This window comes from Amblyomma maculatum, chromosome 5 (genome assembly GCF_055883805.1).
Source record: "Amblyomma maculatum isolate TAMU_Amacu chromosome 5, ASM5588380v1, whole genome shotgun sequence".
NCBI lineage: Eukaryota > Metazoa > Arthropoda > Arachnida > Ixodida > Ixodidae > Amblyomma > Amblyomma maculatum.
The window spans coordinates 93,966,096-93,991,383 of record NC_139348.1 but is presented as its reverse complement, the minus strand read 5'-3'; the positions used below and the strand labels follow the sequence as shown (position 1 = coordinate 93,991,383).

Sequence of the window (25,288 nt, the reverse complement as noted above, 5' to 3'; positions counted from 1 at the left end):
AGTCATTGCACAAAATGATTTAGCAGGGGTGGAAGCAGGCTCGAGCATTTTGGAGCAGCTTTGGGAGCAGTAGTAAAGCCATTTTGAAGCAGCTTTGGAGCAACGAAACGAGTTTTGGAGCACGTTGCTAAGGTCAAACGGCTTTGATAATTGCAGTTTTCTTTTTCAGAAATACAAAATTTCAAATCTGATTCTTTTTTATGCAAGTTCAATATCTTTAAAACTTCTCACTCATCTGGGACATGACAAACGAACAAAGCATATAAAGGTATTGAATGCAACACAGGCCAACCTTAGCAAAAACTTGGAACAGACTAGCAACAAAAGTAACGCTTGCTGGTGTGCTTCATAACTGAACATGTAGTCTGACCTAATGCGTTTACCTGTTTGGACTTGATAAATTCAAATAGCCAGTCTACCACTTCGATACGCTCTTGCAGAGATACTAATCTGGAGTTCAGATTAATGGGCACGACATTTCCGCCCCCTATCTTGTGGATATCTATTTTATTTTATTTATTTAGAATACACCTCAAAGCCCCGCAATGTGGGCTATTACATGATCCTTTTAGATACCCTATGTCTGGGCTGATAAATTCCTGAGTGCATGGTTGGTTGGTTTGTGGGGTTTAACATCCCAAAGCAACTCAGGCTATGAGAGACGCCGTAGTGGAGGATTGCATTTGGTTGCTTTGCATTTCTTTCATGCTGCCTTCAGTTTAGGCGAGAGCTCATGCAGCACGTTTGGTCGAAAAGTCGTCGGCATATTAATACTACTACTACTACTAATACTAGTAGTAGTAGTAGTAGTAGTAGTAGTAGTAGTAGTAGTAGTAGTAGTAGTAGTAGTAGTAGTAGTGGTAGTAGTAGTAGTAATACTAGCAGTAGTCATAGTAGTAGTTGGCACAGCGTGCCAAAAATAAGAGTACATAAAAATATTGATCACGGTAATTTGTGCTTCTATATATAAATGATTGATTAGGCGTGTGACAGGCAATGAGGAGTTGATGCAATCATTGTAATTCATCATTGAGGAAATAACAATAAATTTAGAAACAGGGTTCAAAGGCAGGAGAATGCTCAGACAATGCTTGATGTTGCTAATTAAGAAAATATAGACTATAATTGACCAATTCATTAATTGAAACAAAAAATGAAAATGCATTCAAAGTTGTCAGCCTGCTTAGAATGTAAAGCCAATGTTTTGTGGTGCTACGTATCGGTGTACAAAAGAAAGAATGGAAATTGAAAAGTATTGTTCATGTGTGCAAAACCAGTGCGTGATAACCTCTACAGAGCTTATTTTATTTATTCTCACTGGTGCCACATTTTTGTTCTGGCCACATTGCTCAATTGTATTTATGATGGCAATACATTATGTCTGCGGGACATACCACATGGGAGCTCACAGCATTCACTTTGTGGCAACTGGAAAATATTCAGGAGCGGCATGTGAACCAATGGTGCGTGTTCTGGCTGCAGTGCTTCTCTTTAAGTTGGATTACGCATTCTCCATCCTACATAAATAATGCAATATGTATGTAAGTACTCCAGTAGAACGTTTTGCTGGGCTAGTTGGTGCATGTTATAAAATAAAGAAGCGTCAACAATGAACAAATACAAGCATGCATCGGATTCACCAGCATCATCCTCGCAGAGGCACAAGAGACTTTTTGTTTTTGTTTTAATTCTGTACTCAGAGTTCCGGTCATCATAGAAGGTGCTATACAGCATAATTATGGCAGCACACTGGCTCTTTGTACATTTGATCAGCTTTTTTCAGCTATTTGATCGGCGTGATGCGCATCATTCAGCGCTTCATATCAGCACATCAAATTGCTTTTGTCTAAAGACCAGGATATATGGTCAAGTACATTGTTTCTTGGCATTGAGAATCTGCTCTTCTAGCCTTGAAGCCAAAGTCATAATTTTGATAGCATGTAACTGTCTGTCATGTACCCTGAATGGTTTCAATAAATTGTTTTGCAAGTGTACAGTTTCATGTGTGTTCATTCTCGTTGAATGTTTGACATGCTTTAAACATTCTGAAAGCAAGAGAAAGCAGCTGTGTTGTCTGCAGCACATACTGGATATTTTGAGTGCAAGGCCTTGATCATTTTACTGAGCATTGCTTAGCCACGCACTAGAAATTTCCAAAACGAAAGGAACGGTATAAAAGTGTAAAATTGAAAAATGTGCGAAGGTAAAAATGCTCTTTACACCCAATGTGAAAGGATGTAACTGGCATAAAACACCTTTCCTAGTTTCTGTTGCAAAAGGAAGAAATTATGAAAAATTACGCTTTATAAGGGTACATGTCAACCTAAAATTACCCTTTTTGAAGGGTGTAAGGGTGTTAGTTATAGACATTGATATCTACCCTTATGAGTGTATTTTGGTTTACAGTCAGGACACATTGGCTGCGGAAGAAATGGCGATTGCCCCAGCTGCAACACACTACCTCAGAATACATTCTTACAGATTCACAGACAGCATATCGCATTACATCAAGTGCAGGTTTGCATAGCTAACAACTAAAATCCCGCAAGATAGTTACACCCATGGCTACCAACCCACGCATAAACACTTAGTATGGGTACCAGGTCACCAGGGCATCCCAGAGAACGTGAGCGCACATGCCTCAGCCCGAGAATTTCTCCCTCGGGCACCCAATACGATCTCATGGAACCTCCTACCCCATTGCTAACTTATACTGAAATACTTCAGCATGTAAGATTATCTCGCCGGGTCCACCCTCCACCGGCTGACACTAGACAAAGGGGGAGCAGGTACACCTCCGCAAGACCAATACAACCCACGAAGACAACACGCAATAGATCCAGTCATTTGACTCGCAATGCAAATTCTGCCGAGAGAAGGCAGACCTGTACTATATGGTATGGGCCTGCCAACGAAATCAGTCTATTGCTATTAATAACCAGTCAACGCAGGACGGGAGGCAGCTCTGATCAGCGCGGACGCAAGGAGTAAAGAGCGCGGACAGTAGCCTACGCCAATTGGGTTCCGGACCGAGCACTCCAACCGCCGCTACAACCTCCTAAACATTTTCATTGAAATAATTTTACCGCCACCATCACGTAAACCCGCCTTTAATTTGCAGCGTTCATGGCGCCCGTCTCCAGCTCCCCTTACAGTTCCTCGTTCGCCTATGGGCGCTTGGCTACGTGGTTAATAAATCACTTGTTCCTTAATTTGGGCTTGAGAACCTGTGTCTGCGGACAGACAATATATCCGGCACGAGTGGTCACTCGTTCTCTTTTCGCTATAGCGCAGATCATTAAGACGTGTTTGGCTCCTCACACTCCTTGAATAGCAGCTGTATCGAGGTTTACCGCACCCGCGGTTTACCGTTACAGAGCTCTGTGGCAGTCCGCAGCATATCGCTCCGGCAGCTGAACTTCCATGACCGTTGGGAACTAGCTATTCCCCCCAACCCCAATCCAAGCAGAGAGGATTTGGAGGCGGCCCTGGTCGACTGCCAAGACCTCGACCTCAAGGCTCAAAATCAAAAGGCCTTGGTTCAACGGGCGCGGGCGGCGTTGCTTGGAGCCCCGGAATAGCGGCTCCACCTGGTATTATGAGGGAAGGAGGCCGATAAGGCTCAAACCGAATCACCTCTCTGTTAATAAATGGTTTAACCACCACCACCATTTGCCGTAAGGACACACGAAAAGCAACATTTTAACGCGAGAGCTCTGAACGCAAAGCAGAACAGCGATATATAGTATACGTTGGTCGAACATTTTGATGAAAATTTTGCGTTACACTGAGAAAACATTAGATGGTCTTTTAGATGTCTCTTGAGAGGAGAATGGCGAATGCCTACCCTTTCTCTCCTATCATTTGCTTCTCATCATTTGCCTCTTATCGGCGTTCGTTGCAGGGTTACATATAATCATAACTGGTTTACAGGAAATGAAAGGCACTGTATGTGTCACACTTTACCCCGCAAGTGTGCGTTTGGACGGTACACCATAGCTCCTGTCGCGTGGCGTTCCTTGGCGCGCGTTGAGACTGCAGATAGCAGAATCACTAGACAAGAACACATATCGCAGAATCTCATGCACGGGATTTCGTTCCATGAGCCTAGAAAGGCTTTCGCCTTAAAAAAAAGATGGGGAACAAAACGGATAATAGAGTTACACGTGACCTGCTCACAGTATGCGCTTGTCCTGTATACCTGGGTTTTCTTGTTGCTTGTTTGTCTTTTAAGGTGAAAGCCTATGAGGCTCATGCGTGTGCGCAGAAAGCGTCCGTCTGAACAGGGTGTCATATTGTCCCTGTCGAAGAATGACTCGGTTTATGACTAAAAGATTGTTGTATGCGGCAGAGGGAGATAAAAAATGTCTCTATGTGCGAAATGTTGTTGCTTTGGAGTAATTAATTAGAGCCAAAGAGTCAATTAGGTGTCAAAGTAGCCACGGGCATCGAAATTGTGCAAAATGCATCGAAACTGCGCGAAAAAAGTGAAAGGAAAAGGAACAAAAAGAAAGAATCAAGCAAAAAACAAGAAAATGAGTAAAAACTCGGCAAATGAATTCAAGGAGTCGCAATAAAGGGTTTCGCCTTACTGCACTCAAGAGAGATCTAAGTGCCCCCAAAGAATTTTCCTACTGTAGCACAGAATTTTCATCAAAAAAGCGTTAAAGACCAGAAATCCGGGCGTCGTCGTTGCTGGCGCCTGCATATAGGTCGGTATAGTGAGCACAAAATGATAGACATGGCACTGGGAAATGACGTAGCCGTACAATGACCAAGTTCGTCCGGTTCATCGTGACGTTAACAGACTAGTTAGCAGTGAACGCCAAATTGAGGTCCACCTTTGAAATGGAGTGGGTGGCTTCATGAATCCAGCCTACCAGGACCCTTATAGATGCTGAGCTAGACACGGCACCTAGCACACCTCCTTTTATTATTACCCATCATAGGCAGTCATAGGCGCCGAGATAAAAAGGACTCTTGACAGCCCTGTTCAAGGGCATGATGGAAGAAGGAAAAGTGCTCCTTCGGCGGGTCCGCGGTGGAGCAAGATAGTGGTCTAGGAGTCTGCTTAGCGGTGATTCTGATTGAGATCCTACGGGGTCGTGATACTTGCGCAGAATTTTAACGACCATTGGCTACGACAAACTGCCACACTGAAATAAACTTGTTTTAGTCATTTAAATGACTAATTATAAACAGGTATAGGGAGCTTTTATGCCCCTTTGCTCCTTACTGTCCAAACAAATTTCTCAACACAGAGACACTCGTCGTCTGCTCTAGTAGCAATGCAGATGGCGCTGCAGGATCTCCAGGGGCTTGAGTGGTGGTTGAGGTAAACAGGGAGTTGGGTAAATGTTGTTGAGGTGGTTGAGGTGGTTGAGGTAAACAGGGAGGTACATAAAGCAGGTTTTGGTAGGGCTTTTCAGCGAGATGGCATTCATTTTAACAGAAGGGTGGGAGAAGAGATCGGCTGGCGCCTGGCAGGCAGGGCTGTAGCTTTTTTAGGGGGTCCGCGAGGACTCCGTGCACAGAGGTAGTTAGAAGTGAAGCAGAAGAAAGTGTAATAATGGAGGCTGAGCCCCCAAAAATGGCAAAGAGTAGGTCGAGAAAAAAGTGCAAAAAAGAAATTTAACACTAGGATCAGCTACACAAACATGCTGTTTAGTCGTTCAGCCGTGTCCGACTCTTCGTGACCCTATTGACCATATCACGCCACGCTTTCTGGTCTCTCACTATCTTCCTAACATAACATAACTTCATCTGCAACGCCCCGAGGATGCCATCTAACCATCGCGTTCGCTGCCTACCCCTTCTCTGGTGACCCTCAACCTTTCCCAACATCAAATCTTTCTCCAGCGACTCCCCTCTTCTCATCAGATGACCAAAGTAGCTGAGATTTAACTTTAGAATTTGACCCTCCAATGAGCAGTCAGGGTTTATGGTCGACAATATTGACTTATTTGATCTTCTGGCAGTCCAAGGAACTCTCAAGAGTCTTCGCCAGCACCACAATTCAAACGCGTCAATTCTTCGGCGGTCAGCCTTTTTCACAGTCCAACTCTCGCATCCATACATCACAACTGGAAAGACCATAGCACGAGTCATACGGATCTTGGTTGGCAGACTAATGTCTCTGCTCTTTACTAGGCGGTCAAGGCTAACCATTGCTCTCTTTCCCAGAAGCAGGCGTCTCCTAATCTCATGGCTGCAGTCTCCTTCCGAGGTAATCTTGGCGCCCAAGAACAGAAAATCTGTCACAGCTTCCACTTCTTGTCCATTGATGCTCCAGGACTTGATAGGGCAAGACGCCATGATATTCGTCTTTTTAATGTTCAGTTTAAGCCCAAACTTCTCACTCTCTTCTTGTACGCGCATCAGAAGTCTCTTGAGAACCACTTCACTTTCTGCCATTAAAGTGGTATCATCCGCATATCTAAGGTTGTTGATGCGTTTTCCAGCGATCTTCACTCCAGCTGAAGACTCGTCCAGACCGGCCTTCCTCATGATGCACTCTGCATATAGGTTAAATAGGCAGGGCGACAGTATGCAGCCTTGCCTCACTCCTTTCTCAATCGGAACATAAACATGCAAGGAGATAGAAAAAGAGCGAAATGGCTAGATATAGAACAGCAGTTGAAGGATGACAAAATAGGTGTGTACGCTCTTTGCGAGACTCATCTCAGGGATCTAGAAGGTCCGCCGTTTATAGAAGGCTACGTCTGGGAAGGGTGCAACAGAACGAGAACGGAAAAAAGGGTGGAGGGGTAGGTATGTTGATACACCAGAGAACAAATTGGCAAAGAATTAAATCATCTAGTAAACTTACATATCTGGGTTTCAGGAACAATTGCCGGCATAAGGACATGGCCAGGGGTAGTTTATTTAGGAACAGCACATCAAGGCAGGCAAGAAAACAAGGACCTTGTTGAATGTCTCAGTGACGATATAAGCCAGTTTGGAAACGGGGCCAATATTAATCTACTGGGGGACATGAACGGCCAAATCGACGATCTGGAATGTAACGGGAAGCTAATGCTAGATTTCTGTGAGCGACACGATCTAGTTATAGTAAATAGAGAAACAAAATGTGAAGGCCAAATCACGTGGGAATTCCGCAACAGGCAGACGACCATTGACTATTGTCTAACGTCGCAGGAAATTTATAGCAAGGTCACAAAAATGGAAATAGACGAAGAAGGGTAGTGTAGTCTGAGAAGTGATCATAAACGTATTAGTCTGCAGATGGGACCCTTGATGAAAAGAGAAATGGAACTTAGACAAAACGTAAACGCAATATTAAACGACGATCAAATAGCGCAGATAGCAGCAGACATAGAGGAAGCAATAGAGAAAAGCCCGATGAAAGACTGGGATTATGAACAGGTAGAACTACTCATAAGGAGGAAAATACAGGAGGTTAAAGTAGCAAACCGCTGGAATGGAAAGAGGAAGCCACGGAGCTGGTGGAATAAGGAAATCAGGGAAGCTATTGAACAATGACGGGCTGCTTCAAGGAAACACCGAATGGCAAAGAAAGCACAGGTATCTCAGGAGGAAATCGACCAAAAATGGGAATCATATCGACAAAACAAACTTCAGGTGCAGGCCCTCGTCCAAAGTAAAATAAGGCCGTCCACCGATCGCTGGATGGCAGACAGACATACACGATGCCTCTAGAGGCGGAGCAAGAAAATTCTGGAACCATATAAGCTGGCTAGGGAAGAAGAATCAAAGAAAGCAGGATCGGATTCAAGGTAACGAGGGAAATTGTTTAAAGGGAGACAACGCAGTGAACTACATTACATCAGGTATAGCCGAGTCATTTAAGAGCGATGACCGGGTAATCTCCGCAAATCAGGAAGCAACACAAGGTAGCAGAATACAAAGCAGCTTAGAACTGACCAATCTAAACTGGAAAAAGGCAGAAAAAAATATTCCTAAAAGCACATCTACAGGAATAGATAGAATTCCGATCAAGCTGATTAATGAACTCGGTCCAAAAAGTAAGGAAACGTTGTTAAAAGCTCTGGAAACAGTCATAACGAATAAGCAAATTCCGGACAGCTGGCGGCAGAGTAAAATGAATTTGATTTATAAAGGGAAAGGATACAGGATGCACATACAATCCTACAGGCCGATTACCATAACATCTGTTATGTACAGGTTAGCCATGCAGGCGGTGAAATTAAAGGTGCAAGCATGGGTATAAAGTAACAAGATACTCGGAGAACTTCAGAACGGCTTTAGAAATGGTAGGCGCTTAGATGATAGCCTGTTCGTGCTTACCCAATGCATCGAAATATCTAGAGTGGAAAATAGACCTTTGTATTTGGCCTTCCTGGACATAAACGAGGCGTACGACAACGTAAGCAGGGAACTCCTGTGGAACATATTAAAAGAAGAAGGTATCGGTTATGAGATAATAAAGTTCCTACAGGAAATATACCGGGATAACAAAGTAGAAATTACGTGGGAAGGGATAAGAAGTGCGGAGGATGTTAAAGTATGCAAAGGATTAAAACAAGGCTGTCCTCTATCACCAGTGCTGTTCATGCTTTATATGATAAACCTGGAACGGGGGATACAAGACAGTTACCTAGGTTTTAACTTGTCATATAGATTAGGTGGAAAGGCGGTAGAGCAGTGCCTCCCCGGTTTGATGTATGCAGACGATATTGTGCTGCTAGCTGAGAGTCTGGAAGAATTGCAAACTCCTGTTAAGTATTGGGGAGACGAAGGGGACGCTCTAGGCTTCAGTTTCAGCGCAGTTAAGTCGGGTCTGATGATTTTCAACGACTCAACTCATCAGGGTCTTAAAATACAAGGCCATGAAATACCTAGAGTAGCAGAATATAAATATTTGGGGGTATGAGTAAACGAGGATTGGCATACATTGGAAAGCATGAGCAATCACTTAAGGCCAAAGGGCGAAGGAATGCCGGGATAATGAAGCATAAGGCATTGTGGGGATACAATAGGCATGAGGTATTGAGGGGTATTTGGAAAGGAATTATGGTGCCCGGACTTACTTTCGGAAATGCGGTTTTGTGACTAAAATCAGAGGTACAGTCTACATTAGAAACAAATCAGAGATCCGTTGGACGATTAGCACTAGGTGCCCACGGCAAAACTACAAATGAGGCGGTACAGGGAGATATGAGCTGGGCATCTTTCGAAGCACGGGAAGCTCAGAGTAAAATATTATATGAGGAACGCCTGAGGAAATTGGACAGTAACAGATGGGCAGCTAAAGTATTTAAATACCTGTACTTAAAAAGCGTTGACTCACAGTGGAGGAAAAGAACTAGGAAACGAACTAGTAAGTATGCTAGTCACAAGGACGGAGAAATAAGGAGCATTAAGCAACTGGTGAGAAACACAGAAGGTAAAAATTGGATAAATTCGATGGAAAAGAAACAGAGTGTGGAATTATACCGAAAGTGAAAAATGCAGATCAGGAAGGAAGATTTCTTTGATAACTCAAGAGGTAGTGCCCTACTTTTTGAAGCTAGATCAGGGTGCCTTAGAACACGCAGCTACAAAAAAAATTTAACAATGGAGATGACGCATGTGCTGTATGTGGAAACTCCAGTGAAACAATTGACCATGTTATACTTGAATGTAATGGTATCCAACCGGAAGTTGATGCAGACGCAATCACTGTTCCTGAAGCTCTGGGGTTTAGAGATAACAGTGGCCGGTTGAATAAACCGGCGGTGGAAACTAGCAAAAAACGACTGGAAGATTGGTGGCTTAAAAGCAGAGTAGTGACATAATGTTAGTATTATAGGAATAAAATTTTAATAAATAGAATGATGGTTTAGTTAACCATTCTAAATCAATAATTAAGATATAGGGAGAAAAATGAGCATGATAGCTACTGCTACCACCCCGTTTCAAAGGGGACGCTCCTATATTCCATCCATCCATCCGGCGGGTCGTTTCGCCTGACAAATAGAGATCCCTTTAGTAAACATATGTTCGGTAGAAAGTGTATATAGGAGAATATGAATGCCAGTAAAGAATATTAAAATTATTATTGCCACTGTTGATATCGAAATCTGTTACGTTATTGTTCAAAATCTCCGTCAGACATTCTGGTTCAAAACATGGATTTTGTTCAATGTGCTTTTTATGAAATATTTTCAGTGTGTGTTTAATTGCTGAGATAAATCACCATTGTTGAAGTGTAGCGGTTCTGGCTAGTTTGCCTAGTTTGCATTCAAAGAAATCTAATTGGAACAATTCGGAAATATGCAATTGGAGCCAGCTGGAACCAACTGAGTGTTCCAATTGAGTTTTTGGCCTTTTGCCATTTCGAGCCAATGGGTGAGACCAATTGCATACAGTCGGTCCAATGGGACATGTTAGTGGGTTTCAATTGGCTAGACCCACAGCATACAAGCGCTCAGTAGACCCTGCCACTTTAACTTTTACTAGTCCTGTTGAAACTATGAGAATTGCATGTTTTATGCAAACCAAGGCTGACAAGTAAGCCCACATCCCTTTGCAAGAAGCACTGTATACATGTACAGACACCAACATCATAAGATTAGTGCATACATCCAGTGAACACACTTATGCTTCCTCTTATATACCACTCATCAGACACTCTTGCTAGGGCCAGTAGCGCCTGTCAGTAGAGGGCAGATATTTCATTTATTTTGGCAACATGACATATATGTAGATGATGAATATGATTAAGTTGGCTAATCTGTGTAGTAGTAAATGGCGGTCGACTTTGCTCTACTGACGGCTACGTCCTTTGGGCCAATTGGAGCCTACTAGGAGTCACTTTTTAGTCTTTCAGGAGCGAGAATCCCAACTGGAACCATTCGGACTGTCCACTTATAATGAAAGATTCCTAATGCGTCATGAAATTGGTAAGTGAATTTCAACTGGAACCCATAGGAGAGTCCAAATTGACTGTTCATTTAGAACGACAAAATTAGTTTGGTTTGGTTTGTGGGGTTTAACGTCCCAAAGGAACTCAGGCTATGAGAGATGCCGTAGTGGAGAACTCCGGAAATTTCGACCACCTGTGGTTCTTTAACGTGCACTGACATCGTACAGCACACGGGCGTCTTGCTTTTCGCCTCCACCGAAAAGAACGACAAAATTGGTACCTATAATAAGTCCATTGAAACTAATTGGTTGTGACATTTTTTTCTTTTTTTACTGGGATGTCTCATTCCGATAGTCTAATATAGGTTGCTGGACACTCGGCGTTAATGTCGGGTCTAGTCCTGAAAGTCTTCTGTTGGCTTTGACAGGCTCGAGTCTCCACGTTTGTTAATACGTTGAGACAATAAACCATTATTTTTCATGTCACCAACAGTCCTTGGTTGTCCGATCGGCAGTTCAGAAGTGTGACGACGTGCCGAAACGACTCGCGCACTCCCGTCGACTGCAACTTCACACTGGCACTCCAATCCGGTCTTATTTTGTGCTTTCGGCTACAGCAAGACAAACAAAATTATGCGCTCACTGGGTATATGTGATTTGTACACCACTGCAGTCGCGGACAGGCGCCCTGCAAGCAGAATTCATCGCTCTCCAGGGGTCTTGAAGATAAAATTCGGAGCTCAGGGCTTTAAATGGACGTGCCTCGGCTTAAAAAAAAAAAACGAGTTCAAAACAAGCGAGCATGGCATATGCATAGAATTTAAGCCAAGCGTCACCATGTAATTTTAGCAATGCAAGTAACAAAAAAAAAAGACCCCACAATTATACTGGTGCGGCTCGCTGCGGTCACTCTGTGCGTACAAGTTGTGTGCGGCGCCATCAGTATACCAGCTGAGTCCGAGTGGCTAGGTGGCAAGTGTGAGTTGCGGTCTCTGCTTCGCGTCAAAAGACAAAATGACGCGGCAAATGAGTGAGATGTTTCTCCGCAGTGAGGCGCGCATCGCAATGCAAAAGTCGCAGGCAAAGACTGCCACGCAGAATCAAGTGAAGCGCATGAAGTGCGAAGTCTTGCGATGCGAGCGCACCACGATGAGCATTCAGTTCTTGGTGGCCCGCGTGAAGCAGCGATGGCACCCCAGACTAGTAGCCAACACATATTGAACTAGTGTATTAAAATAATCGCTTGCTTCCTTTCACCAAACAGATACGCAAACCCCGAGTTTGGCGCATGATGGCCTTAGCTGCCTATGTGCCACAAAACACAACACAACACACACATATTGAACTGCCGCACTAGGGTGGATGACCGGGCATGGATAACGTAGAAGCTTGCTATATATACCCTAGACCATGAAGGCACGTTCTTGCGGCTAGTTAAAGCGGGGGCTTATATAGCTACGCTCGGGGATCTCTTTCACATAATATGGGATCTTACGATTCTATGCTAATAAGTATGTGTAGATAAATATAGTGATGAATACAAGACAACATGATTAAGCCAGTAGCAAAATGAATGAATAAAGAGGATACCTTCAAAACCCCTAAGCGTCTCCCAGTGTTTTTCCAACTCATCATGCCATTGCAAACGCATCCACGTTATATGCACCTGCATATGATGCGGGCATCCTTAGAAGAAATACCATTCCATGCAAGAACTCGCAGAGCGCGACCCCCGGGCGGCAGGCAGTGCATGGGCCATAAAGCCGCGGCCGCTGGCATTACTGCCACGAGCTGGCTCAAATTGGACGCATTTCGACGAAATTATTTAGGGTGAAAGTCTGATGATTTCGGTTTGGAAGTCAGGGCAGACACATTCCTCGTACTTGCTGGGTGCCGCCTAATCCGATTGTCGGCTTAACAGTAACGTATCGTAGCTCGCATTTACGCTGCTAGGCAGCCATCGGCCAAGGATATTGCGATCATGTAGCCCGACTTCCTGGGAGGTATTTGTGCGGAACCGATTCAGCTTTATTCCCACTCAAAAGCTAACCAAAGCCAAGGCAATCAAAATTTAGAATCAAGTTATTGAAACTTCCCTCTCAGTGAAAGAATCAAGCAGAGAAAGAAAGAGAAATTATGGAGTTGGGTCAAAAAGAGTTTCCAACATCAGAAATTGTATTAATAGGGATGCTTAAGTTGCGTGAAGGGTCAAATGCGATAACATAAGATGCAATGTTGATGCTACATTGTCCCTTAACTTTAGTACTATTTCTATTATTTGCTCTACTGTTTTAAACCTTTAAAACAACGAAAATCTTCAAGAGCAGTCGGAAGCGATTAAAAATTTCTCGTCATACATTTTAGGGCAGAGCTTAAGTGTCCCCCAATTTTCTAGTTAAGCACCCTGCCTTAGATGTAATACGATGTACACTTGACAGCTGCATACAGGAAAGCAACCTCATTTCTATCTAAAAATAAAATCATTCTTTGGAATTTCTGATGGTCTTAAGTAAAACATCACGTATATTTCCGAATGATTTTAATTCTATTTTTGAAACTTCATATTCCTTCATATTCATTCAAAAACCGCACACTCATTGTTAATGGCGGTTACTGCAAAACAACTAGTATCTAACTCAAAGCATTTAATATCGAATCGGCGTTCAACAACCAAAGCTGAATGAAAAGGGAAGCTTTAGAGAATACCGAGTGAGACATATGGTATCCTTGAGCCTTTATAAAGCATTGTTTTCTCATCAATTGCCGTCGTCAGCAGGGGGTGTCATAGTGGACGATAACGTTCGTTCTCTCTCGGATCCACTTGGTGGTTATCCATTTGGAGCCCCAGAGGACGGGGCATCCCACGTGCTCCGTACGATCGTCAACTCTTCTCTTCTGGTGCCAGAAAGAAAAGTGTTTTGGGCCATCATTTCCTTCGTACGGCTTCACGTCGTACCAGAAAAGGGCATCACCGACTCGCGGCTTCACTGCGATGCCTTGATGAGTGAAGGCGGTGGCGCCACCCGCCGCCACGTTCGTGAGGTACGCGATGAATGTGGCCAGCCGCGCGCCGTCGTTGACATTGACATTGTCTGCAATTTGATAAAAGTCTTGAGCGTCCGTGTGTGGCGTGTAATGTCCTCCGAGGCCGTAGTTGGACACCTGGTAAGCCTCGGCTGACTCTAGCGACAGATGCGTCGCCGTGGCTATGCGTCGGGTCAGGCGCTGAAGTAGAGGATGCTGGATGTCCCAAAGCCACGAAACCTGCATGAGGAAAATTAACATGAAATCAACCGAAAACTCGTCATTGCGATTTTCGGCAATGCGAATGGACAGCGGATATTAAGCGAAGAGCTCGCCCGTCGGCAGGTGAGGCAAACTCATCATGACTACCTCCTGCAAACACTGTCTCAGTGTTGCCTACAAGTAACAAAATGTGATGTCACTATAACGCTGCCTGAGGTGCGTTGTCAATATATGTTTGAATTGCATCACATTAACACTCATGAGCATCCATTGCGCAGCAACCTTCCGAGTTCAACATTTGAGAACATAAATTGTACATAACACTGACGAGTTTAATGCAATGTACCGATAATGTATGTACTTTACTGAATATTGCTGCTTTTCATGAGCCCAGTACATGTATTATAACTAGATGACACTTAAGCAACGTACGAATAAGTCCCGGAGAGGCGCCTTCTTGATATTTAGCAGGTGTGCTTTTGCCGAATGCATTTGTCAATGTTCGCACCTATATCATAACGGGATAATATAATTTTTTGAAATAAAACTTATTAGAACACAATTATGCTTGTATTTTTCAGTTTGCCATCACAAGTTTAAAAATGACAAAGATAAATGCACCTTTTCCAAGTAGCGCTACTGCGCATGCGCAAAGCTTCCTTAGCCCGCCATTTTGGCCGGGATACCAAGCGAAAAAATAGTAGGAGGACTTAGCTGCACGTGCGTTTCAAGGAAATGATACCCCTCGCTCCATCGACGCGACGAACTGCTGCACAATAATTTCGTGCAATGCTAGCATTTTCTAGGCATTCAGAATGAACGCATTATATTGTACGCGCCTCCGCCAGCTTGCCTCAACAGAGAAGACACGGGAAAGTTCGCCAGCTACCTGTTATCATTTAACAGGGGGTTGGGGGTAGTGTGTCAAGGTATGTTCAGATATGGCTCATGCGTCTCTGCACAGGCGAGGCGAGACCAACCCTGCACTAAACTACTGTCTGGAAAGTAAACCCACTCTGCTACTAAGCTCACTTTGCTACTAGGAACGAATTTCTGCACAAATTCTCGGTAACCTGTCCATAAATTGTACTTCGCCTGGCGGCCGCAAAAGTGGAGCGCTACTGAAAAAAGGCCCATTGTCTCGACGTGAGACTGCCACTGGCTCTGAAGATGCTTGTGAGGGATCTGACCGCTTGCGGCTGCATATCGATGGAGGTAAAATGGAGAGGTGGTGGTGTAAATTTTATTGTCCATTAAAATACAGGTGAGGACAGAGCTCCCTCGCGGCCTATGGGAGGAGCTCCGCAACGGGACCTCTCTTACATATGGTGTACGAGCCTCTGGTTGCCTACCTGTTAGTGGCACTGTGATCGTGAGTCGCTGATTTTGTAGCGATGAGCTCGACATGAGCTGTTCCCAGTAAGCGAGTGCCACCTCTGAGGAGGAAGGATGTGGGTATGTGGAACAGGTGAGTAGTAAATGAAGGAAATCGGTCGGCTAATCAGCCGGCTTGCTGCATAGTTCCCAAGAGGCGGAGAAAAGGTAGGGGAAACGACCGTGCATGACTATCGGGTACGGGCGCGTACGGATTTGTAGCCGCCGCCAGAAAGTTGATTGCATGTTGGATAGCAATGGGTGAGGAGCTGCGTATATCTGTCTATTGGAGCGATAGTATTCAAGAATATCTCTTAAGTTTAGCAGACACTCCCCATCGACAGAGGCGACGTAGTGCTATCCGCCGGAGGGTAAAATCTTGGGCGATGGCGTGTGCCTCCTCGTTTCCGGGTAGTCCGCATGGCCTAGCGCCAGATAAGTGTTACCTTTCTGGTTGGGGTCCAGCGTCTGAGTATGGCGCTGGCTGGCCAGGAGATGCGTCCAGGTCTAAAATTTAGGATGACTGTTTGAGAGTCGGATATAATTTTGGTGGCAATCGAGGAAGAGATGGCTAGAGCGATAGCCGCCTCCTCTGCCGTGGTTGTAGATAAGGTCTAAATAGTTCTTGCTGTGACAGGGCAGCCGTCACTGCAAACAGTCACTATCGCTGCCTGTGCGCCTGATGTATAGCGAGGCATCAGTGTATACAAAATTGGAATCTTCATAATATATCTGTGCAGTGCCAAGGCCTGGACCTTCCTGCGTTTTTCATCGCGTTCTGGATGTATGTGTTTTGGGAGGGGGGTATCTGGAAGCTCGTGTGGCAGTGGGGCTTGGGTCAGTGCCGGATATCCCACCGACGAGCGATAGGTGAAGCGACTGCAAAAGAGCTCGTCCCGTAGGGGTTCGTGTGAGTCTGTCTAGTTGTGCTGTTTTTGTTGCTCCACAGAGTTCCTCGAAAGTGTTGTGTATTCCCAGTCGTAGGAGGCGCTCTGTGAAAGCGCTTGGGGGAAGGGGTAAAGCGGCACGCGTGCTGCTCCTAACCAGGCCATCTAAGCGTTCCCTATCTTTCGCTAGGAGGGGGATCGAGGTATGGTAGTGCGTATGTGATTCTGCCGGTAATGTAAGCCTGTATAAATTGAAGCGTGTTTGATTCCCGTAAGTCTTTTTTCCTGAGTGCCACACGTTTGAGCAGCCTGATAGTGTGTTGAGTGTGCTTTTGGATTGTTTTAATTGTATCAGTATGAGATCCGTGGGTTGTGAGAAACATGCCTATAGTATGCGAATGTTTGGGACTGTGGGAACTGATCCTGTGCCCAAACTGAGTGGTGTGCCAGACGTTCGGTGAGGTTTGTATATGAAAAGTGCCGATTTCGTGGGGGATCATGACAGCCCGCTCTCAGTTACATATGTGGAAATTATATTAGGCGCTGTTGTAAACGGTCCTCTATCTCCGCGTCACTACCTCAGCATGTCGAGAGCGTAATTTCATCGGCATAAAAGCTGTAGTTCAGGTTGGGTATCGAATCAAGTAATTTGAGTAACCCCAAAATGGCTATATTAAAGAGGGCCGGAGAGAAGACCGCTCCCTGTGGAGTACCTCGTACACAGAGGGAAATGTCGCTGAGGGAGTACGGGTCGAATGAAAGATGAGCGGTACTGTTACTGAGGAAATCACGAATAAAGTTGTACATTCGTCTTCCAACACCAAGGAATTGAAGGTTCGTTAAGATAGCCGCATGGGTAACTTGATCAAAGGTCTTATTGATGTCGACCGCCAATATAGTTTTGGTGTCCTTCGTATATGATGTTGTAAATTGCAGGAATATGTCCTGGTGCAGCCAAACCTGGTCTGAAACCGAACATACTTGTAGGCAGGAGCTCATTATCTTCCAAGCAGTTGTTCAGTCGCGTCTAAACAAGATGCTCGAAGAGTTTGGCTACGCATGAAGTAAGTGAGGTGGGTAGGAGATTTGTCTGGTGGAGCGGCTTTCCTGGCTTTGGAATAAAAATAACTTGCGCTGTTTTCCACTGGGGAGATAGGGAGCCATTTTGTCAGCAGTTATTAAAATAGGCTGTTATGGCAAATATGGGACCGTAGTCCAGATTTCGAAGTGTCCTGTTTGCGATCCTGTCGAGTCCTGGGCTGGAGGGTGTATTCCAATTTGTAACCTCCGCCCATACTTAAGCCTCCATAATGGGCTGGCCTAAGATGAGTTTGGGGTGCCTTCGTAGTCGGGGTGCGTTTGAAGTGGGAATGGTGGAAGGTTTTAGAAGCCTTTAAGCTCTTGTAGGAGGTCTGGTCTGGTAGTTTGACCGTGCTGGCGTGAATGAGTTTAGTGAGGTTGTGACAATGTGTTGCTTTGGATTTTGTTGGGTCTAGAAAGTCTCTAAATTGGCTCCATGTCTGGGAGAGACTCATGTTTTCCTTGAGATGAGTGCATATTGTTTCCCAATTTTGCCTCTCTAGGGCAGTTGCGTGTTTTCTATTTCTACATTTAGTCTGCAAAGTCTTCTTTTAAGAGTTCGATTCTATCGCTGCATATGCCAGCGGCGCTCGAGCTCTGTCTCTGCCTCCCACAAACGGAGGAGGCGTGCGTCTACCGCCTCGCTGGGGCAGTCCTGTGGAGTAGAGTGAGTTGCAGCTCGTATATCCTGTTCTAGTTTGATGGTCCATGCCGTTATGTCCGTGATGGATGTGTGCACTCTGTTTATTCGGCATTTTCTAAGATTCCCAGTTCGTGATAGTTGCGTGCTTAGGAAAAGTTTTGTCGTTTTGACGGTGAAGCGTAATTTCAATAATAAAGTGATCGCTGACTACGTTTTCGTGAGTGTTGCACCGTTTGGAGTCAGGAATTGAGTGCGAAAATGGAGAGGCGTCCGTGTGCTGTGTCAGCGCATGTTAAAGATCCTCAAGTGGTCGAAATTACTCTGCAGCCCTCCACTACGCCACCTGCATAGTCAACTAGAGCCACCTGTTTCCATATTTCCACTTTCATTCCCACCTTTATCCCTTCACTTACGGCGCGGTTCAAGCGTGCACACAGAAAGTGCGACAGATATTGCGCATTTCCTTTCCTGACAACCAATTATTATTATTATTATTATTATTATTATTATTATTATTATTATTATTATTATTATTATTATTATATAATCTCATGTGAGGAATGTATAAACTACCCGAATGTATCTGTTATGTGCGTTTAAGCTCCTGCTACCTTGCTAAAGGATAAAGCCGGGACAGAGGGAAACATTGCCCAGCACACTGCACTTTCACCTTCAGCCTGAACAAGATGGCCGCCCTCTCCTGGAACACCTTTTTGCAAGGCCCACTCATGCCTGGGACACACAGCACAGTAGGAGGATGAGTAGAGCAGTTACCACTTCCTCTCCGACTGGACAATTGACAAGTGTTTAGTTTCCGCTTGCCATGGCCTAGCGCACAAGACAGCATGACGACGCCAGCAGTTGACCTTGGGTAGGAGTTTGCGGTTGCCCTAAATGAGTATCTGGATCGATACATCCATATAATACGGATGGTTTCATCCTTCGACGAAGCTGCCCGACGGCTGTGGGGGTATGTGTGAGACTGGCCTTTGGAGAAAAGAGTCAGGCCACACTTCATTTCGCAGTCAACTTGACCGTAGCAGGAGTGGCGGCCGCACATTTGGCTGTAGGCATCATCGTGGCTTGTTAATGTATGAGGTTATCTGCTATACTGACCAGTACAAGGCCAGCAGTGAAACTTCTCCAGGATTCTTGCTGTGCTCATCCATTTTGTAGAAGGTGGCTTTCAGGCTTGTCGAATTGTGTGCACGTGGTCTCACCATATAGCATTCCCCTGTTCCAGGACACTCTAGTCATTCCGGTAATGAAAAGCGGACGCACTGCTGTAAAGGCGTGATTCCCTGGATGCCGCTAAGGAGATAACACAGCGTAAACTGCGGACAGAAAACCAAGATCCGAGTATCTCCTGCTGAACTCCACATCAGCTCATTTCGCCAAATGGTCTCACAAGACAACAAGGTCACTATTCTTGCGTCTCGTGGGGTGCTATTGGACAGGATTCAGGCTATACAGAATTTGAAATGCTCCCTCGGCGGCCTGCTAAAGGTATGGGCGCAGACAGAAATAATGCAGCATCTACTCTGCCAGTATCCAATCTTCACCAACGAATAGAAAAACCCAGGTCCAATAAATTGCAGTTGGACGCCCAGGAGTGTCGCTTCCTTTCCAAGAAAACGAGTGAATGTTTCACTGGCGCCTTATACATGTGGCGAAGCTCCGATGGTCACTCAAGCAGAAACAAGCGCAGAGCATAAAGCGATTCTTGTGTCATAAGCGTCTTGTTGAAAAAAAAAAAAGGCGGTAATTCATCGTTGCGGAGACAAGTTTTGGCGCGCCTCAAACTACGGCGCTCGCAAATTAGACCTATAAAGCAGTCTTTTACGGCCCCATGGGAGCGAATGACCGGTGCAGAAAATTATTTATAATGAGACTCTAGTCTGGCTATATATCTGGCTATGTGTCTCCGATATAGGTGCAGGATATTCCGATGTCCGACTTATAACATACAATTGAAAAAGCCCCAGAAATCGCTGCTAAAAGAAGTACGCTGTAAACTTGAAATACATGATGTGCGCAGTTTGACAGCTTTAACTAGTTCAGGTGTAGCACCGCGAAAACATACAGATATGTGTACAAAGTAAACGTTCCGAGAACACTGTAGAAATGCGACATCCTGGGCGTTGTTGTCGCACACGGTACATCGCGCGCAGCTTGCACGGGGAAATGCTCACACTGCGAGGAAAAGTCCTAGGACATGTTTCACATGGTATGGCCATGTAGAAACACCAATCTACTCCATCCGACTCAACACTTCCGGGGAGTACTGGGACGGCTACTCTGACCTGACAGCGCAGCAAGCCTTGGTCGAGCGGCCTCGGACCGCGGCTGACGCCAATTGGCTCTCGTAAGAGGGAGATCACCTAGTAATTGTAAGGGGCGAGCCCTTAAGGACCACTCCCGTACCCTCTCTGCAAATATATAAAACAGATGTTTTTCATCATCATCCCCATGTCGAACACGACCAGCGTTCCATTGAAAGAATAAAGGTTCACCGGCGTTCTACAACTGGTTTGCAAGAAAGGAAGGGAGCAGTATCTGTGGCTCGCGGAATTACGCTGACCGATCTCGCGGACAAATATTACAGACGCGAGATTTTGACTCATTACACACTTCTAATCACTATCACGCATGTATTTGGCTCGTTAAATCAAAAACATATCAATTACGGCCGGCATGACGTCAAATCCCATGGACGTCGACATTAGCTGTATGGCTATTTCGACATCTCATTGATTTTACTTGCATATTTCTCGCTCTATTTAACACATCTGAATGACATTTTTTTCTGCAGTATCCTCACATTATCCTGTATTATTCACAACCATCCATTTGATCCTAACTGTTTTGAGAACGACAAAACGGCTGTGGACACATCTGTACACAGGACCCCGCCGATATTGCCTGGAATCCTTTCGTCTTGATAAATCTATACATCTAGCTTCCTCTGTCTACACACACGGAACGACAAAAGCATCGCCACGTGAGGAAACTGCGGCCCCAAAAGCTTACCGCTGCACAGTTCCACCCAGCGTAACGAGAGCGCTCTCACCTTGCCAATTCTTTTCCAGCTAGGAGAACCCTCTACTTTCGTAGGCGAGTAGATTCCGGCCCTTTTGAAACCACTGCGCGCTGAGGCTCGGATGTAATTCACTTCTGTTGAGGTGAGAAAGCCGGGAAACATTACGATGCGCGGTTCCAAAGAAAGGACTTCTATCTTGTAGGGCTGTAGAATAAGGAGGGGATCGCCGTAGTTCGTGGACATGGTGCAGAACAACTCTCTTCCAGAAGGCCTCAGGTCCCCCTGCTCAACGCAAACTGACTTGTATTCACGCACGTCCGACTGCGGTGGTGTAGGGTAGCTAAACGTCTGCTTGTACCTCTTCGACTTTTGAATTTTCGACCACCGGTCATCATTTTTCAGCAGCCAGCGAAGGCCCAGCCGCAGTTTTCTAGCTCTGTGGCAATGGAGAGTGGAATCTATCCCTAGCGCAGCTCGCGACCACGACGACGTGTTGCCGAACGATCCCACAGTAGAGCAACCTCTGGCCACGTCCTTGAGGTCTTCCGGTGATGCAGCAGATAGAAGACGAGACTTCATGGCCGCCATTCTTGTGGCCGGGATGTCATAGACTTGCTGAAGCTTGCAGATCCCGGCGGCAGCCCCCATGACGTCGCTCTCAGTAGGCCACCACTTTTGCATGGATGGGGAGCTGAAAATCAGGCGAAGCTTGTTCAAGGCAAGAAGCGCTTCCCCTGATGACCAGTACGAGCTGAAGGCTGCGACGCGGCTCACGGTAAGGAACGACGCCAATATATTGTGGGCACCTCGCCCAGGAACGATGGCCTGGAGGTTTTTATGATGAGCCTCTGCAGCGGCCAAGCGACGCTCTTGGAGAAGTACAAAGAGTCGACCGTCCTCAAGTGAATTGATTTCGGTGTCGATGGTCTCTTGCAAGTCCTGCGTGGACGTGAACAGGTCTGAGTAGCATGCTGCTACGTGAAGCACCGCGGTAATAACAGCCGCACTGCGCAACGGAAGCGACATTGTTCCGCGGCACCCTGGACACCTTTTTTTCTTCTTCTTTTGCTTGACCTTTTTAAACATTGCACGTACCCACATGCGGAGATTGACCAATGGGCGGTGGTATATATTTAAAAATTACCAGAGCGATTACGAAAAAATAGTACCCATCTAGAATTTTGAAAAATGTATCAATGAAAAGTGAATTTAAAATGAAATGACATATTGAATCCATGCAAATCCTTTGGCACTCGCACCAAACGATAGTAACCCTGGTAGATACAAGGGAAGGCCTAACCTGGAGAGTGGTGACCTCCAAGCACGGAGAAAGAAACCATTTAGGAGGCGAAACTCCCGTCAGCGCGAGCGAGCGCGGGTGACCAGATAAGGTCACAATTGTAGCGCCGATGGCACGGAGCATGACGCGGCCGTATGCAGTGACGGCGGCATGCGGCGCGTCGTAGAAACCGCAACGACAAAAAAGAAACCTGGACTGATTGCCTTGGCAACCGAAACGGTGGTAATTTCTTTCCACGCCGATAGGCGCCGCCAGTATGATAGTGGCGTCGCGAGCTTGTGACCTTTTGTGGTCGCCGCAAACTGCGCAGTTTCCACTCCTAAAGGTTTCTTGCTCCGTGCCTCCAAGTAAGTCTTCCTCTCAAGTTCAAACATCTGGCAGGAGAAGAGGAAATGTTCCATAGACTGAACTTCCCCGCATGAGTCACATATGTTTGTTGGTGTCCATCCACCATCTACAGAATATAAATTCAAACTGGGAATCCGGCACCGCAGGAGCGTCGTTGAAACCTCGCACGTCCTGGCTTTACATGAACTAACGTTCCAGTTATATGCTAAGTGTTGATAATCTGGGGTATTTAGTAAGGGACTTAGCCTTGTTCATATTTGCTGGAATCGCTGAAACCTGGAAATTGCCAACCGGCTGAAGTTAGGGACGGAATATGTCACTAGTCCATTAAGAGCCGATCTTGCTAAGAAATCAGCCACCTCGTTTGAATGAATACCTGCATGGCCGGAGACCCCTCACCCCCCCCCCCCCCAAAAGAAAAAAAAACGAACATCTTCCAAAGTGCATGAATAAAAAATTCAAAGGAAAATGCTCAAATAATATTTTTGTGAAGTTTCGAGCAAGAATAAAGCTGGCGAACCATAAGCGAGGATGATAACGCGTGACACATGACATGAAATTTTGTACAGAGTCAATTCAAGAGCCAAAAAAATCTGCAAAACTTATAGTAATGTAATCAAGTATGCGGACAGAATAGCTCCAAGCCAAGTCCTCCGAAAAGATGCCAACTGACCCTTTTTCGTAGCTGACAGAGGTATCTGTTGAAAGAGCAGCATGACAAGGGCATGACACATAGGGCATGACAGCATGCCCTATGTGTTCGGAAAGAAGACCATTTAAGAAATTTGCGGGCATGTGCTTCGCATGAGAGGGAAAGATGTGATCGTAATGAAACTCCAGTGTTGCTTACGAGTCATCAACACTCCATTGAACTTAGCTCAAATTCAGCCGGGGTTAAAAAACTCTCTGTGAGCCTAACTTCTGACATTTCATACAGTGGCCAATGATTAGAAAAGAATAAGACCAGTTGACACACAAAATGGGAGTTCTGACATTAATGCAGGTTGAATGATCTGGTGAAACTACGCACAGTGAGTAGTTGGAAACGGAAATTTAGATTAGGGATTTGGGCTTCCAGATAAAGCAGTGCGTTTTGAACTGATTTCGGGAGAACAAGGTAAAGACGTAGAACGCGCCTTTCCGGTAACACTAGTGGCTGAATCTTGTGTATCGCACGACCAGAAAACAGCACACACCCAAATTCAAGTAAAAATCTCGCAAAGGCTTTGATAGTAATAATGTGTCGTAAAAATTCACGTCAGCCTGCCTATAGAGCACGTTCTCCTTTAAACACATTGCTCTCTATCTAATGCTCTTTGTGAATCTAATACTGGTTGATAATAACACCAAGATACCCAACCGAATTCACCTATGTAATCTTGTTGGAGCGATGGACTAGAGATATGAGCAAAAGAGTTGCTGATGGAAATACCAGCATGCCGCATTTGTTGACATTAAGATATAAATTAATGCCGTACAACCATACTACAAGATCATCGAAATATGGCTGCAAAATCTTGTAAAGGGAATGAATAACCCTATCCGAGGCGAAAACATTTATGGTGGTTTAGCTCTGATCAAACCTGGACGGAGGAGGAAGTTTCTTTTGCCTGGCTATGCCTGTGGCCGAACTTGTGACTAAACACACAGTTAAGCAGTGGTTTAATTTGTGGTTTCGTCTTTATGAATGCCTATAAATGCGCTGCGATGGTTCATGGCGCAGCGAGATTTCTATCTTTCTATCTGCATAGTCGAGCTGGCGGTCTTGGGCTGGAGAACTATAGTCTAGACTGCTCACCCCCCCCCCCCCCCCCTCTTCCATTGGGTTGTTGTCTTAGCTGGAATGGTGTAACTCCAAGTCACACCTCTCTTCCCCTGTTGGCACGAAAGAGGTTTCACGGTTCGGATCTTTGTTGTAGTCACCCAACAAGACCACTAGTTCCTTCTCTTAAAGGCCTGGCACACCTGTCGAGAGAACGTTGAGGGCCGTTGTCTTAGGGAGATGTATACACACCGGTCACAACCACATCACTTTCGCGCAGTTTAACACACACAGTTTCACTATTTTTCGACTGCACTATTGGGACTATATATGGTGAGGTACTTGATATACAGCTCCTAACGTCAATCATGATGTCAGGGCACGACCCATCAACTTGTTTACGTAGTCCCGCAGATTGCTCAACCTTTATTTAATTCCCGGGGCCTCAAACCGAGTAGGTGACCTTTGACCTTTAATTTTGCCCTTGAGGTTGGCCTTTGACCTATCATGTTATCAGCCATATTGTTGCAGTTATGGCCTACGTGACTTTGCTCTAATGCTTCACCTTCAAGTTACTCAAGAGGAAACCGACACTGACGCTGAAAGCTCGAGCTGGCTGGCTTAGTGAAGCTTCAGCTTTAAATTCTATATCATCGTGGTACACAAAAGTTGTTACATCCAGACGAATGGAAATGTCACTTATCAAAATGTTAAATAAAATAGGCAGAGCGGCCCAGAGGGCTGCGAAAGCGACACTCCT

General features: G+C 45.3%; 1 protein-coding gene across 1 annotated transcript; it reads right to left on the bottom strand.

Annotated features, from left to right (window-relative positions):
• Positions 1–13,617: 13,617 nt before the first annotated feature.
• On the bottom strand, positions 13,618–22,144 carry LOC146188736 (prolyl 4-hydroxylase subunit alpha-2-like). The gene is made up of 2 exons (XM_084605125.1): positions 21,149–22,144; positions 13,618–14,112 (listed from the first exon to the last, which is right to left on the bottom strand). Exons 1-2 carry the CDS (start codon positions 22,142–22,144, stop codon positions 13,618–13,620), a joined length of 1,491 nt encoding a protein of 496 aa, XP_084461251.1.
• Positions 22,145–25,288: the final 3,144 nt, after the last annotated feature.

What these genes read in the sequence shown, in the direction of transcription:
- LOC146188736 (XM_084605125.1), bottom strand. Translation starts at nt 22,144, where the DNA reads ATGTCGCTTCCGTTGCGCAGTGCGGCTGTTATTACCGCGGTGCTTCAC. An exon ending in GCTGGAAAAGAATTGGCAAG is followed by an intron (nt 14,113 to 21,148) that starts GTGAGAGCGCTC and finishes TTCCTCATGCAG; the next exon opens with GTTTCGTGGCTTTGGGACAT.